Source organism: Phyllobates terribilis, unplaced genomic scaffold, assembly GCF_046119375.1.
Source record: "Phyllobates terribilis strain yellow unplaced genomic scaffold, ASM4611937v1 Scaffold_2__4_contigs__length_985480577, whole genome shotgun sequence".
Taxonomy (NCBI): domain Eukaryota; kingdom Metazoa; phylum Chordata; class Amphibia; order Anura; family Dendrobatidae; genus Phyllobates; species Phyllobates terribilis.
This window is the reverse complement of record NW_027362762.1, coordinates 220,947,692-220,964,709: the sequence shown is the minus strand read 5'-3', so window position 1 is coordinate 220,964,709 and position 17,018 is coordinate 220,947,692. Positions and strand designations below refer to the sequence as shown.

The window sequence follows — 17,018 nt, the reverse complement described above, 5'->3', positions numbered from 1 at the left end:
AGTCAGATCAGCTGCAGCCCTGGCTTCCTCTTAATGTTCGATTTGTCCAAAGGAGGGGACAGTGACGCCAGCCCTGATTGGGCGCCAGCGTCACGTGTCAGAACGGGAGCCCTGGGACGGCGAGTGCCGACACTGGAGGTGAGTATAAGCTCTTATTTTATCGGCGCTAAACATTTTGATCAAGAAGCAGTTGTCCTAGTAGTGGATGATCCCTTTAAACGGTTATGCAGCTGATTTTCTGCACAAAAAAAATGTAGTGAAAAAATTCAGCATTTACTCTATGTGCAAACAGGGCCTAAATGTACGTTTTGGCTCTAGCTACCACAACAAAGTCATTAAAAGCTTAATACCATACCATTAGGAATGGGAAGTATAGATGATTTAGTGAACAAGACTCCAGTATGGAACCCAGGGGAGCAAATTAACTATTTTCACTGCTCCTTTATTAAGTAAAAAAACACCACATTGAAAGCAGGCATCTAAATATTTTTCTGTGAACATAGATTTATTTTTTAATAAACCAATTAAAAATACAAAAACAGCTTGAAAAGTATTTCAACAGTTTAACGTTTTCTTTTAAATACAAATTCCATCTATCAATATAGTATAACATTTGAACTCTAAACATATATGGATCTCTTGAGTCTATAAAATAATTTGCTTGGTTGGAATTTCTCTGAATGCACAGAAATTATGTTTGTATTTATTTGATAATCAGCATTTGTTTCCAGGGTTGTAAGTAAATATACATTATTTACAAGTAAAAAAAGCTCCTCTATACCATTACATCACTTTCATGAGACCTGCAATATTCCAATGTAATGTATAGCTGGATCACACAAAGGCACAGTAGTTATTGCTAAAGACAGAACAAAGTAAGACATGGAAAAGAATGGAAAGAAAGGTCTTTAGAACAGTGCAAAACCTCAGTGACGTTACATCGGATTCTTCGGATAGTTCATATTCTGGCCCTTAAGTAGTCATAGATCAGAAACAGACTGCTAGCATATAAAGCTGTATTGGCTTTTCTTATTTACAGACTAACAAAATAGAATTTACAGAAAGCGCAGCGTGGTGAACACACCGGAAGATTGTCAAAAAACAGATTCAAAATATTTGCATCATTAACAGTTACATATTGTCTTTATAGAACAATAAAGGCACGTTCCTTCAACATAGGGGTCCTGGAATAAGCGATACGCCCAAGTGGAATTCTTTATGAAGAATATTGACTTTCCTGATTAAGATTCCATAACGTGGAAAAAAAAAACATGAAAAAATCAAAACCAACTGAACAGAAATTAAAAGTTTTACTGCTAGAGTATCACATACTGGGAAGAGGATTTATGAAAATATAGATGTTCTTTAAAAAAAATAGAGAGAATATTGAGGAAGAACCCGTCACATTTGGAAAATCTTAAATATATAGAAATTATCTATATGATTAATTTGAGTCAAACTCCCATGGGTCGTATTCCTTTTTAATTTCCATCTGGGCTGGAAATCCATTTGGATTTGCTACCACCAGTACACATGGAGGCTGATATTTCAGCTCAGTTTGCTCAGCAGTTTCCTCTGCATCTTCCTGGGGATCTTGATCACTGGTGAGAGGAACAAGTGTTTGTTTGGACTCTGGGGATTTGATAACTGATGTGATGACAGTGCCTGGAGTTTGGTTAAGCAGAGGTGACGTGCTTGTTGAGAAGGTCATTACTGGAGTGGCTGCACAGAAGGCTGGAGATGAAGGCACACTGACTGTTCCATTGCAAAGCCCCTGAACACTGCCATTAAGAACCTGCTGGACCTGGCTAGAGCTCAGGACAATGGACGGCGGAGGCGATCCGGCTCTCTGAGGGTGTAGCACCATATTATCCTTGAGTACGGAAATAGGCTGTCCCGAAGGAATGGCTTGAAGTATAAATTTCTGTGACCCTGCTGGAGCGGTGGGGTCTGTGCTGGTTATCACTGTGGTGAGAGGCACAGTTTGGAGTGTTACAGTATGCAGCTGTTGATTTCCTGGTGACACCACAACTGGGACCTGGCTTGGAGACTGGATCGTTCTAGAAGACACAGATATCAATATTCAAGTATAGATATAAAGCAGGACAAATAGCAATATGGAGTAAAGCAGCAGAATTGTATCCCAATCATCTGAATGGACATTGCATAATACTGCATGAGTGGCCCACAGCTACAGGACAGCATTTATATGGAAAGATGTACACTAGGTTCAAACTTTAAAGGGATTGTCCAATACTCGGAAAACTGCTTCCTAAATACTATATTCCCCCTCCTCAATACATAAAAATTATATGTATATGCAAATAAACAATCCTCTCCAGCATCATGCTGCCAAGGATCATGTGCCTTTTTCGTACATATTTAAATGGTTATTCCCATCATTAAAGGGGTTGTCCGGTACTTTTTTTTTTTAAATTGCCCAATGTATTTAGCATGTGGGCATAAGTATCTCTGTAAATACCTTGTGTTGCAGATAATGCCTGTGAGCGGCGCTGTCACTGGCCGCTCATCACGTGACCCCCGGCTGCAGCCGGCGCTGACATCGCGGTGGATGCTGGGTGTGACGCAGGGGAATAACCCCACCCACAACCCAGCAGCAACCACGGGGACCCCAGCGCTGAGTCACACCTCACTTGTCGTGACGTCAGAGCGTGGTCACGTGATGTCTGTGAGCGGCCACTGATGGCGCAGCTCACAGGCAGAAACAGCAATACAAGGTATTTACAAAATACACTTATGCCCACATGCTGAATACATTGGACAATTTAAAAAAAGTACCGGACAACTTCTTTAAAGATAAATGTAATTGGAAAGTGTTTGTAATAAACAAGCAAATTTCCAACTTACTATGTTTTAAAAATGGACTCCCTTTTCTTGATAATTAAAATGTTTTCTTTGTTTATTTCTCATGCCTAGGTACAGACGACTGCTGCAGACTAAGTAGCTGAACAAGTACAAGTCAGCAAGACAAAGGCCCAGATTCATCAAGACTGGCATGAACACCACCAATCTTTATGAAGGGGAATGTTTGAGGCAGAGGCTCCAGATTCAATGAATCAAAAGCATCTGACAAGTGGCGTGCGCCTCCGTGTGCCTCACCACAAAGCTTAGTCCAGTCAAGATTTCTGCCATAAGGAATAATCGCAGCTAGTCATGAATTAGACGAGCTGTGGCATCACGCCCTCGACCCACCCCAGCTATGTCCATCTTGGTAGTGCAAGAAGAAATTGGCATGAAAACACCAAAATTCACAAAATGAGTCACAAAATTTTAGAACTTTTCAAAGGGATTGAAAGCAACAAAACTGGCATAATCACTTAGATGAATCAGGGCCAAAGTGTCTACACATTTCATGCACAAAAGAACTAGTGTGTTAAAGGGGATATGGGGGACTTTGTAAAAAAAAAAATAAATAAATAAATAAATTTGCCTAAGCACAAACAGGCAGGTAGTTGCTACCTACCCGCCTGTTGTGCCTGGCGCCATTCTTCGCAGCACAGTTAGGCAGCAAGGAGCCGGCAGTCAATCAGCATGACGACAGCAGTCCCTGTCAACACTACAGAGCGGAAAAGAAGGCACTGCTCTGTCGACGTGACGTCAGCAGAATCGCAGGCAGGAATGGTCTGTGCCAGCGAAGAACAGCGCTGGCCACAACAGGCAGGTAGGTAGCAAGAACTTGTCTGTTAGGGTGTACAGGCACACTTTTAAAAAAAAAAAAGTATCAAACATTCCCTTTAATGATATCATTGAACTAAGGCTAGTAACCAGTGAAGTGGTCTTGTTTCTGGAATGTAAAATATAGTACTATAAAAATGCTAGTCCTGAATTTGTACTATGGCCATTATACTGCAAAGAAAACTCACCTGATCGTCTGTACAGAAGGCATGTGATCATTCTGAATGGTGCATGTTAGGCCTTGGTCAGGAATAGGCTGCCCAGACATTAGATGGACTGTCCGATATAGCTGAGTTGGATGAGGTGACTGCGTAGGAGTCACTGTCCTCAGCATATCTGATGGTAATAATTGTTGCTGGCTAAACTCCTCTAGTTCTTTCACTTTTGAAGATTTGGGTGATCTTACAACAGTGGTTGAGCATCCTCTTGGTCCAGCATTTGGAGAGACTTTAGACACTCTAGCTTGATTTCTATTCGGAGTAGAAACTGGAGAATGCAAATTTCCTGAGTATTCAGCAGAGCTCGAGTCCTCCTCGTCAATGTATACTAGATCCTTTGGCATTTCTTTGAACTGATATACAAGACGTTGGCCTTCCACTTTTGCTAAAATACCTCTTTGGTAATAGTACCTGTAGGAGGCAAACAGATATACACTGTTAAAATCTGGAAACTTTGCTTACCCTACCAAAAGGCACTTCTTAAACTTGATTATACTTCTAATAATGAAATTCTAAATGTGATAAAGAGTTATTGCAAAAATGTTTCATTATCTCCTGTAATCCTTAAGCCCCCGTCTCACATAGCGAGATCACTGCTGTGTCACGGTTTTGGTGACGCAACAGCGACCTCACCAGCGATGTCGCTATGTGTGACACTTTGCAACGACCAGGCCCCTGCTGTGAGGTCGCTGATCGCTGCAAAGTGTCCTGGACCATTTTTTGGTCGTTGCTCTCTGGCTGGTCAGCACACATTGCTGTGTGTGACCAGCGGGAGCAGCGATCAGGCTGGTAACTATGGTAAACATCGGGTTACTAGGGGCACACGCGCACCTAGTAACCCGTTGTTTATCATGGTTACGAGCCTGCTAAAGTGGCGGTAACCTCCCGCTCACTGTAGCAGAGTGGTAACCATGATAAACAACGGGTTACTAGGAGCGCGTGTGCCCCTAGTAACCCGGTGTTTACCATAGTTACCAGCCTGCTCCTGCTTCAGCAGGCTCGTAACCAGGAGTAGGACATCGTGGAAAGATTCTTTCCACGATGTCGCTGCTCCCCTGATCGTTGGTGAGCCTGCCTGTTTGACAGCTCACCAGCGACCACATAGCGACGCAGCAACGATCCCTGACAGGTCGTATCGTTGTCGGGATCGTTGCAGCGTCGCTAAGTGTGACGGGGCCTTTAGATGGGCGCTCTGAAACCTGGGAATTGGGCTCTACAAAGTCCTGTGTCTTGAGTGTTCCTTGCACGTTCAAACTCCTGCACTGCCACAGACAATAAATGGGATGGTTGTCAAGTAGGTGTATCTCCTTCATTCAAGATGAGAGTTATGGGCACACCAGGTGAAGTGGATTCTCTAAGCTGCAAGTCAAAGTGAGCAACGTGGACCGTTGGCGATGGCACAGGGGGCATGACTGGCTTGACAGCACATGTATCAGCAGGGAACAGAAAAGTATGATATAAAGGACAGCAGGCAAACAAGTGGAGGAACAAACACCAGAAGACACAGAGTCGGGAGTATAGACAAACAGTCAAGCCCAGGAATTGCAGCAATCAATTGGTTAAAGACACAGTGGTATGCAATCAGCAGACAAATGGTCCTTAGTGGCAATAGTGATTAACAAGCAAACTGAATGCTTTCTTGTAAAGAAGATACACACTGTTGGGCCAGCATTTGAAGTGTCAACACCACCAGAAAGAGGTCGCTGTACTTACAGACAAAGTAATAATCAGCAAATAAATGGTTAGCCACAAGCAGCAGTGATGAAAAGGCAAACTGAATACTTGCTTATAGAGAACACACACATACTGTTGCAGCAGTGTTTATAGTATGAACAGCACCAGAGATGAATTTGTTTCAATTACAGAAGGGTTGACTGAAAGGTGTGTGTCAAAATGTGAATGCAGATGCTTGATAAACAAAGGTTTGCAGAAGATATGATTGTCAGCTGAGGGAAATGGATGGTGAGGCAAACTCCAAGCTTACTGAATACGCACACATAGCTGTCTGAGTCAGTCTTAGAAGCCTTGCGTGATGATGTCACAGGATTTCACAGGGCAATTTGAGAAACCCCAAATGGACCACAGCAAAGGGAAGTGACTATAGTAGAAGGGAGCAGGGCTTTGCCTTAGAACTGAGAAAAGCGAGTGACAGTTCCACCCTCCTTTTAGGGTCTATCCCAGAAAAGTATGTGCCAAAAGAAAGAGGATGCTTGACTTGAAATCTCCTGAGCAAGAGTGGAGCATTAATATCCCTCTTAGGGAACCAGCATCTCTCTTCGGGATCGTATCCCTTCCAGACTGTCAAGTCAAAGAGGTTTCCACAAACCTTTTTACAGTCTAAAAATGTGTTTAATCTCTTACTCCAGGACAGTATCAGAGGCAAGTGCTGTCATAGGAGTTAGCCTCAGATGGAATCTGGCTGGATTTAATTTGTTGAATAATTTGGAATGGACCAATGGATTTAGGAGAAAACTACTTGCAGCTAGTCTTTAAATGGATGTTCTTGGTGGAAAGCCAAACCTCATCTCCAAAAGAGATGATGGAAACAGATCAACTGTGTCCATCAGCATGCTTCTTCACTTTAGCTGTAACTGCAGTCAATTTGGACTGCACCTCAGTCCAAAAATTATGAACGTCCTGAGAGGTGCTGTTCACAACAGAAACTGCTTTTCGATGTGATTGGGTGAGGAAAAGCAGGCTCTCTACCATACACTGTAACACATGGAGGTTTCCCAGAAGACTAGCAAACAATTGTTGTGGGCGAATTTGGCCCAGAAAGCAAATCCAGTCAATTATCTTGATTGGAATTGGAGAAAATTTATACATATTGTTCCAATGACTGATTTATTCTCTCAGTTTGACCATCACTTTGGGGGTGATAGGCTGAGAAGTCTGAGGAGATTTTTCAATTCTTGCAGTGCTTTATCCAGAACCTAGAAACAAATTGCACGCTAAAAGACCTGGGAGATGGTGGAATCAGAACATTTCTTTGAAAAACACATGGCCCAACTGTGGAGGAAATGGAAGTCCTGGTAATAGACCAAAATGAGTCATCTTAGGGAAACCGTACACTAAGAACAAAATAGTAGTGAACCCTAGCGCTTCAGGAAGATCAGTAACAAACTTCATAGAAGTCGCAACTTAGGTTTTTTGTGGTATATAAAGAGGCTGAAGAGGACAGAGATGTGATTCAAATGAGAGTTTGAACAGCACACACTGAGGGCACAATGCCGCAAAGTCTTTGACATTTTGTTTCCATTGGGGCTTCCAGTAGACATGAAAAAGGACGTCAGCAGTTCATTTAACATCTGGATGACCAGAGAGAAGCGAAAAATGTGCCCAAGATAAAATTTCAAGGCAGGGTGCTTTTGAAACTAGAGAATGTCTTATATTGAACGTTCAGGTTCAATTACATGTGATGGGGCATCTTCAGAGCCATCACATGGATGAAATGTGCTGGATCGGACATTAGTCCTGCGTTTTTGCTCAGCACCGTGGTAGGAGATGATGAATTCAAACTGAGAAAAAAAAGAGACCTTCAAGCATGACAACAATTCAGCAGTTGGTCTGACTGTATATATTCCATATTTATATGGTCCTAATAGGTCATCAGGAACTTGGCTCCTTCAAGTGGATGTTGCCATTCCTCTAGCACTAATTTAATGATTAAAAGCTCAAGATCACAAATAGAATATTTCCATCTTCTGGAGAGAATTTCTTGTAGAAGAATCCTTAGGCTATGTGCCCACGGTGCAGAAATTCTCAGGATTTTTTCCTGAGCGTTTCTGCATCTCCCTGGCAGAAAAAACGCATGCGGATTGTACATGCGGATTGTACATGTGTTTTTCCTGCCAGGGACATGCGGATGTGAAGCGTTCTTCACATACATTTCCGTATGCAGGTTGTCAAGCGCTTTCCAAACGATTTTAGCATCACTTGAAAAGTGCTTGACAACTTGGTCACACTATATAAATCCATGCAAACGGCATGGATTTATATAGTGTGACCAAGTTAATAGTTAAAAAAAAAGAATAAAAATGGTAAAAAAAACATTATACTTACCTTCCGATGGCCCTCGGTCTCCTTCTCCGGTGCGTCCGGTGTCTTGGGCGGTCGCATGACCTGTCACATGATTAAATGACGTCATGGAAGGTCCTTTTACACCATCACGAGCCGCCGGGGAGCCAGGACGCACAGGAGAGAAGACCGCGGGCCATCAAAAGGTAAGTATAATGTTTATTTTTTATTTTAAATTCTTTTTTTTTTTTTACAAGTACTATGGTACCCGGGTCTGGAGGAGAGTCTCCTCTTCTCCAGACCCGGGTACCATCCGCACATTGAATCACAGAATATCCGCATGTGCACATGTAGTGATGTGGATGTTATGCGCTCCAATGCAAGTCAATGGCGGTGAAAATGCCGCGATTACGCAAAATAATTGGTAGTGCTGCGGATTTTTCCGCAATGATAATCCGCAGTGAAAATTTCCGAAGCATGTGCACAGCACATGCAGATTATCATTGGGGAACATTGCAGACCTTCTACCAAGTGTTTTTTAAGCATTTCCGCGGCGGAATTGCCGCTGCGGAAACGCTCAAAAAACGCATCCTGGGCAACACAGCCTCAGGGATGATTTCTTGATTCAGAGAAATGTTGTGACAGAACTGCTCCTAAACCAACAATAGAGGCAGCCACTTCAAGGAAGATGGCTTGTCAACATCAGGATGGGGTAAGATTAGAGTAGTGAAAATTCAAGTTCCTGGAAGGCATGAACAGCAGAATCCATCCAGTGCCGAGAATTATAAATTTTTCTAGTAAGGGCCATAAGGGGAGCTACTACTTGAGTAATTTTTAACGAACAAGCAGTAATAATTTGCAAAGTTGAGAAGTCTCTGGAGGCCTTTGCGATTAAAATTTTTTTGCCAATCCAAAATAGCAGAAACATTCTCTGGATCCCTACGCAGATCTCCAGACATTTTTCAAGCTTAGCATAAACATGGTTTTGCCACAGTCTCTTCAGAGCAGAGCGGACATAAAGACTGTTAATCTAGGAATCTGGAGAAAATTAGGATATCATCCAGTAGACTAGGACGTACTGGTACTGTAGATCACAAAAACAATAATTATCGAAATGCTGGAACTCAGTCACTGTGCCGCATAAAATGAAAGGCATGATGAGATCTATGCCATGTGTGATGAATGTGGTCTTCCATTTGCTGTTTATGCAGATTAGGTTATAAATTCCAGGCAGGTGCAATTTAGAGAAGGAGGTAGCACCTTAAATCCTGTCAAATAGGTCAGAGGTGAAATGCAATGGAAAAAGGTCTTTCAGAGTGATTTTATTGAGATGTCTAAGCACAGTCTCAGAGAGCCATCATTCTTTCGTACGGAGAAGCCTGCATCGGCTGGAGATGTACATTTCACCTCACAGGGAGAGTTTATCCTTTATCTCTTGCTGAAACTGGGTACCTGGAATAAGGGGTATGGACCAGCTAAAAGGTTGATGTGAACTTAGTGTCTTGGTCTTCTGCTTGGAAAAGACATTTGGAAGGGGCAAATTGGAGGCAAAATTTCAAACAGAGTGATTGCTATAGAGGTTTGAGGCACTCTGAAAGCAAGATGATCCCGACTGGGCGATCTGGCCTGACAACCAATTAATTACCTGAATATGTAGCCTTATCTTTGAATGTTCAAAAGCACTGATAAGTCAGAAAGTGGCAAAACTAAAATGTCCTCAATGTCTAGTGCTCCAATTAAAAAAAAAATCCCATTCTCATTCCGGAACTGGATAAGACCACCACAAATTGCGGAGCCATGCATGGACTTCACAGGTGCCCATAAACAAACAAAAGGAAATGTTCAGCCTTTTGGCCGCGCGTGTTCCCTCTCCTCTGCATTCATTGTGAAAGCGAGCGGTGGATGCTGGGCTGTGACGTGCGGTGAAACCCCTCTCACAGCCCATCAATCAGCGGGAGTGAGCTTAACTCGATCACGCCTGGCTGTGGCCGGAACTTGACGTAACATTAGCGGATGTCAGAAAAGGCTGCAGCCGGGGGTCACGTGATGCCGGGTGAGCAGTCAGCAATAGCGCCACTCACAGGCAAGAATGTCCATGGAAGGTAATTACAAAAAGACTAGTTTCCACAATTTAAATTGATAGGGGCATTGTTAATAGTAGTGGACAACCTCTTTAAGTGATGTCACCGGCATTTGCCAGGCTACTTGAGAAAATCAGCATGGACCACAAAAAAGGGAGGCGGCCACAGGCAAAAGAACATGGCCTGGCCATGGAGCAAAGACAGGTGAGCAACTACGGGTTGCTGGGCCCCCATCTTGGGATTGACGGGTTTTCCAACATTTGGACATTCATCGATCAGTTATCTCCTAACCTATGGATTTGGGATAACTTAACAATTTGGAAATAATTTTTAACTCAACTATTTAACAACACAAGCTTGTGTGGTGATCACAAAGCGATGCGTCATTCACATATACAGCAGTTAATAGTGGGAATACAACGGCTGCAATTTTTCAGCACCAGACTAGATAACTAGTATAAAAAATGGATGTTGCTTAAAGGAGAAATCTGGTCTCAGAATAAAAGTCTGCGCACACTGTCACAACTCCCTTGTGTCGGTGGGTGGCCACATGCCGTCTAGACTCCTGCTCTTCTCTCAATTCTCTTATATCGAAACAAGCCAGGGTGAGACTAGTCGGCACATGACTGCAAGTATGCAAATCACTGCCTGTACGCCATCCTGTATGGAGAATAGTGACGCTGTGCACATTGTCAAGACTCCGTAGTCTGCAGTCACACAGTGACTGCCAACTTTACGTTTGGACCAAATGACCCCTTTAAGTGGCAACCATATGATGAAGAGCTCCAAGAACACATACAGCGCCCCTCTGTGTATGAACTTACCTGAGTGCCCTACCCATCGTTTCATAGTTCATATCAGGCTTGTTTTTGTGCTTTCCCCAAAGTCTAGAAACAGCTTTGGAATCCACCAGTTTGAAAATGCCCTTTTCCCTCTGGGTCCACTTAATGTACTTTGGACAAGTAGCTTTGTCTTGAAGCAAAGCCAATAGGAACTCCCAAAGGTAAATGGTATTTCCTATAAAAGCAAAAATAGCTAAGTAAATGAAGTTATACCATTCCCATGTCCTGTAAAGCGTGCAAACATCTAATTAAAGGTTTCTTCCCTAGAACAACAAAAAAAAACCTATAGCGATAAAAGTTAAACAGCCTCGAAATGCAGCAATGCATCCCACACTCCCATATATTCCATGACGCAGCGATGCACCCCCCACACACTCCATGACGCAGCGATGCACCCCCCACACACTCCATGACGCAGCGATGCACCCCCCACACACTCCATGACGCAGCGATGCACCCCCCACACACTCCATGACGCAGCGATGCACCCCCCACACACTCCATGACGCAGCGATGCACCCCCCCCACTCCATGACGCAGCAATGCATCCCACACTCCCATATATTCCATGACGCAGTGATGCACCCCCCACACACTCCATGACGCAGCGATGCACCCCCCACACACTCCATGACGCAGCGATGCACCCCCCACACACTCCATGACGCAGCGATGCACCCCCCACACACTCCATGACGCAGCGATGCACCCCCCACACACTCCATGACGCAGCAATGCACCCCACACACTCCATGACGCAGCAATGCACCCCCCACACTCCATGACGCAGCAATGCATCCCACACTCCCATATATTCCATGACGCAGCGATGCACCCCCCACACTCCATGACGCAGCGATGCACCCCCCACACTCCATGACGCAGCGATGCACCCCACACACTCCATGACGCAGCGATGCACCCCACACACTCCATGACGCAGCGATGCACCCCACACACTCCATGACGCAGCGATGCACCCCACACACTCCATGACGCAGCGATGCACCCCACACACTCCATGACGCAGCGATGCACCCCACACACTCCATGACGCAGCGATGCACCCCACACACTCCATGACGCAGCGATGCACCCCCCACACACTCCATGACGCAGCGATGCACCCCACACACACTCCATGACGCAGCGATGCACCCCACACACACTCCATGACGCAGCGATGCACCCCCCACAAACTCCATGACGCAGCGATGCACCCCCCACAAACTCCATGACGCAGCGATGCACCCCACACACTCCATGACGCAGCGATGCACCCCACACACTCCATGACGCAGCGATGCACCCCACACACTCCATGACGCAGCGATGCACCCCACACACTCCATGACGCAGCGATGCACCCCACACACTCCATGACGCAGCGATGCACCCCACACACACTCCAAAACGCAGCGATGCACCCCACACACACTCCATGACGCAGCGATGCACCCCACACACTCCATGACGCAGCGATGCACCCCACACACTCCATGACGCAGCGATGCACCCCACACACTCCATGACGCAGCGATGCACCCCACACACTCCATGACGCAGCGATGCACCCCACACACTCCATGACGCAGCGATGCACCCCACACACTCCATGACGCAGCGATGCACCCCACACACTCCATGACGCAGCGATGCACCCCCCACACACTCCATGACGCAGCGATGCACTCCACACACTCCATGACGCAGCGATGCACCCCACACACTCCATGACGCAGCGATGCACCCCACACACTCCATGATGCAGCGATGCACTCCACACACTCCATGATGCAGCTATGCACCCCACACACTCCATGACGCAGCGATGCACCCCACACACTCCATGACGCAGCGATGCACCCCACACACTCCATGATGCAGCTATGCACTCCACACACTCCATGACGCAGCGATGCACCCCACACACACTACATGACGCAGCGATGCACCCCACACACTCCATGATGCAGCGATGCACCCCACACACTCCATGATGCAGCGATGCACCCCACACACTCCATGATGCAGCGATGCACCCCACACACTCCATGATGCAGCGATGCACCCCACACACTCCATGATGCAGCGATGCACCCCACACACTCCATGATGCAGCGATGCACCCCACACACTCCATGATGCAGCTATGCACCCCACACACTCCATGATGCAGCGATGCACCCCACACACTCCATAATGCTCCCTTACACTTCATAAATAAGATTTGCTACTCAGGACACAGAGTTAATCTAAACAAACATTCACAAATACAAAATGTACCAACACATAAATGTGGTTAGGATGTTTCTGGTAATGTGGAGCCGCACCTTGTTCCCTGGGGCAAGTCCAGAGAAAAGACAGGAAGTGTTGTCATGAGAGCCTCATTGTTGAAGCTGCAGTTTTAGGGCCTGCAAATCCAACTGATAACTTTATGCTGCGCGTTCTCATTTTTCACATACACTCCTAGTTCTCCAATATTCATCTTCCGGTATCTTTTACTTAAAGGGAACCTGACAGCTGATACCGGCTACCCGATCCATGGACAGCATGTACCAGACCATGGCTGTATAATTTCAGCCACGTATGATTAACTCTGAAATGCAAATAAAACATGGAAAGTTTGTGGTCCATATCCGCACTGTCAGCTTGTGAAGAAACGTCGGTCGTCAGAAGTATTCTAAAATAATGGTTTCTTTTATTTTTCACCGCGTTTCAAAGTGTAACCCGCTTCTTCTTCAGGAAATGAAAAAAAACATATCAGATAAGAACCTATCCTTGCACTATTTTTTCTCTTCAGCGTTTTTTGCATTAACTCTGAAATGCTGGAGCAGAAATCCAGAGTTTAATAAGTGCTGGGGACCGAGCCGCATGGGAGACTAGTTGGACAGTCAGGTCCCTGGCCGCTTCTCCCCACCCGCTGCCTTTGAGTGATAGGTCTCTCCCGGTACACGCATGCAGCGAGAAACCAGTCACCGAACGAGAAGCCGCAGGAGACCCACCTGTCTGACTAGTCTGCCATGGAGCTCGGTACCTGGTGGCTATTAAATTGTTTTTCTCTGAAACGCCGCAGTGTTTCCAGGTTAAACATATGGCTGAAATGATACAGCCAGTGCCCGGTACATGCTGCTAGTGGATCGGGCAGTAAGTATCAGCTGTCAGGTTCCCTTTAATAACTTAAATGTAGAAAATTACCAATATGGCTAAAGCCTGTCATGATGCTTTTCCAAATATACGAGGAAGGTCGGTGTCTCCGCTAATCATTATACACATTAGATTGAGACCAATTTTGTGCAGACATCTTTTTATGAGAGAAACTAGGCTTAGATAGGCTGGATAGGTCACGTCTGACAATTTTCTTGCTCCAGGAAGAAGTATCACTGGCGCTTATCCCACTATTCCAAATGAAATAAGGCGCACACTCAGGTATGAAGAGCATGAACGATTAAGGGTATGGGTGACAACTGCTGGCTGGACGATCAGCTAATGAGCTACAGCGTTACCTTTCCCATCTTTGCTTTTTTTCTTCACAGATATATTTGGAGTAGTGGTGGGGGACTCACAGCGAGTCGTTTTTGTTTTTCTTCCTAAGGTAAAATATAATAGAAGAAAGAATATCAGCTTGTATAGAAACCTCTTCAGGCTGATGGCCATATAAACTGTCAGCAATTCATTACAGGTAACTCTCCAAACCTTTTTTCCTCTTCGGCTGCTCGTCCGGAGGAGAGTCGATTGGCTCCTGATAAATGTTCTGCTGTATCTCCATCACCTCCGGAATTCCGTCTACGGTGACGGACACATGTGTGATCGGAGTGACCATCAGCTCATCATCTGCTCCAAATATGTTTGCTAGAAAGATCAATAAAATGAATGTCATCATTCTCACACCTCCACTCCTTTAACCCTTTCCCACTCCAGACATTTTTTTCATCCCCTTTCTTTATACCAGGAGCCATATCTTTTTTCTACTTTTCTGTAGAAATAGATGTACGAGGACTTGTTCTTTTTGCAGGACGAGTTGTAATTTTGAATGACACTAAGTTACCGTAACATTAATTGTTTGAGGAGTGGAATCGTGAAAACACACAACTGTACCACTGAGAAACTAGGTTTCAATTCTACGGCCTTTACAGTAAAAAATTACTGCAGGTCAGAAACAAATTTCTATAGCCGTTTCTATATCTTATTGCTTTTAAAGGAGTTTATTTCATTGTCACCAGTTAGCAATCAGTATTGTATTTGCAGAGAGTGTTTTACAATTTATATTATGTGATCCAATTTGTGACCTGCCTATTCGCACAGCATCTTCTGTATGGACGTGGATGTCACATTCTCAATGTAAGACTATGGGATTCAGAACAACAGAAGACAGCGGGGACAATAAAAAATGCAGGAATGTTCCTTCAAAAACAATAAAATATATGTAATTAAAAAAAACAACAACTTTAAAAAGTAAAAATTTAATTTGTGTCTGGAGTCACGTTCAGACCCAAAAAGTTTGATTTTTCTGTAGGAGAGCTGTAGTTTTTAGCAGGACCAATTTGAGGGACCTAGGACTTTTTTTCCCATATAGGAAGCAGATGCTTCTCTCCGTGCTCAGCTCTTTTTTTTAAGCTATGTCCACAACTTAGAGTCTAAGTCTTAGACTTTTTGGAGCTTGTTATTTTCTTGTATATGACTTTGTGGGAATTTATCAGCCTTGAAATTCCAAATGTTATCACATAAAGCACTTCACACTCACCTAATCTTTTCTCATCCAGTAATGCATCGGGAGAGTCCATATTAAGAAGTGCTTCAGCGGCTTCAATTGTTTCCATGGTTTCATCACCATTATGACAGGAAGCTTCAACTAAAAGAGATGTTTTTCCGTTACTTATTGCTTACATTTTGTAAAATACACTTTGTGGGTTTCATTTCCAAGAAGCTTTAAATTGGTCACGATTCTGCATTTTCAGAATTAACCAGCAGATGGCACTACTGCTTCATCAGTGCAATTCTCGGCAAATAATGTTTTACAGCATTAGCCAGTGAAAACTGGAATGGGTTAGATACATTATTGTCATAAAAAGGCAAAATGTGTTCTAAAATGATACCGAAAAAAACAAAAACAAACAAGATACCTGTAAGAGCCTAAATAATGCATGTATACTGGCTGATTATTGTGAAGATGCCGATCGGTGAGTATATTAACACGCCTACACGACACTACACATATATTTACACAGGGTTAGGCAATACAATTTGGTGGGAGGGCTGCTTTAAGAATCATCTTTCTTGGCATCATATCGTGCTGTGTAAACAGGACCTGCGTTGCTGATCACATGATATTCTATGCGCACAGGACAATCTATTACCGATTGTTCTGAGCACATGATGTCCAGCTGGCCTGTATAAGCAGGCTAGTAAAGGACTGCCGATGGGCTTTTATGTAGCCATTCTGATGTCATTTAACAGCTGGTAAGTCAGTATAAAGGCATCCTTAGGCGGCCATTAAACGTACCTTAGATGCATTGAGATTGGTCGCCCTGCTGCCCCCATTAAATGATTGGCTACATTTGATCCTTTTGGTTTGAAAAAAACAAAAACAAACTAACACTTTATTCACAGCCATCTATTTAGTCTTGCTAACCAGGTGAATGTAATGCCATAAGTGATAATGCTATGCTAGGCTCCTTTAAGAGAAGTCTGTCAGTCTATTTTGACAGTATAAACACACAGCCTTGCAGGGGACATAGCCCATATAAACACTGCACCTTTGATAGGTCGAATTGCTGCCTCAGTTGTGCAGAAACAGAAGTGTACTTAGGTATGTTAATTATGGCATTTGGGGCACTCCTGGTGTGACCAAGAGGCTCAGCGCACTGTTCCACCCACTGGTTTGCACGCCCCACCCCCACTCTCTCGGAGGATTGACAGCAGTGGCTAGCCTGAGCTTTTCCTGCAGACAGTGCTCGCTCCAGGCACACCGGTCCTGTCAGTCACCAGGAGGTGGAGCTTGCAAACCAGTGGGTGGAAAGCTGCTTTGTCACACCAAGGGTACGCCAAGCACCCTAAATTGCATATTTGATTAAACTTCAGTTTCTCCAGTTTGGTGGGAGTGACTAGAACAGTAAGGTTAGGATTTTTATAGGGGCTACATACCCTACAAGGCTTTAATAAAT

General features: G+C 44.4%; 1 protein-coding gene across 5 annotated transcripts in view; it reads right to left on the bottom strand.

Annotated features, from left to right (window-relative positions):
- Nucleotides 1–550: 550 nt before the first annotated feature.
- Nucleotides 551–17,018, bottom strand: part of ELF1 (E74 like ETS transcription factor 1) — a 114,622-nt gene continuing 98,154 nt past the window's right edge. For all 5 annotated transcript variants that reach the window (XM_073663925.1, XM_073663926.1, XM_073663928.1 and 2 more), the window contains 6 exons: nucleotides 15,599–15,706; nucleotides 14,551–14,706; nucleotides 14,361–14,444; nucleotides 10,837–11,029; nucleotides 3,885–4,325; nucleotides 551–2,060 (listed from right to left, as the gene is read on the bottom strand). In XM_073663925.1, coding sequence (XP_073520026.1) covers nucleotides 1,445–2,060; nucleotides 3,885–4,325; nucleotides 10,837–11,029; nucleotides 14,361–14,444; nucleotides 14,551–14,706; nucleotides 15,599–15,706 — 1,598 coding nt within the window. In that variant the 3' untranslated portion in view covers nucleotides 551–1,444. The remainder of the gene's footprint in view (nucleotides 2,061–3,884; nucleotides 4,326–10,836; nucleotides 11,030–14,360; nucleotides 14,445–14,550; nucleotides 14,707–15,598; nucleotides 15,707–17,018) is intronic.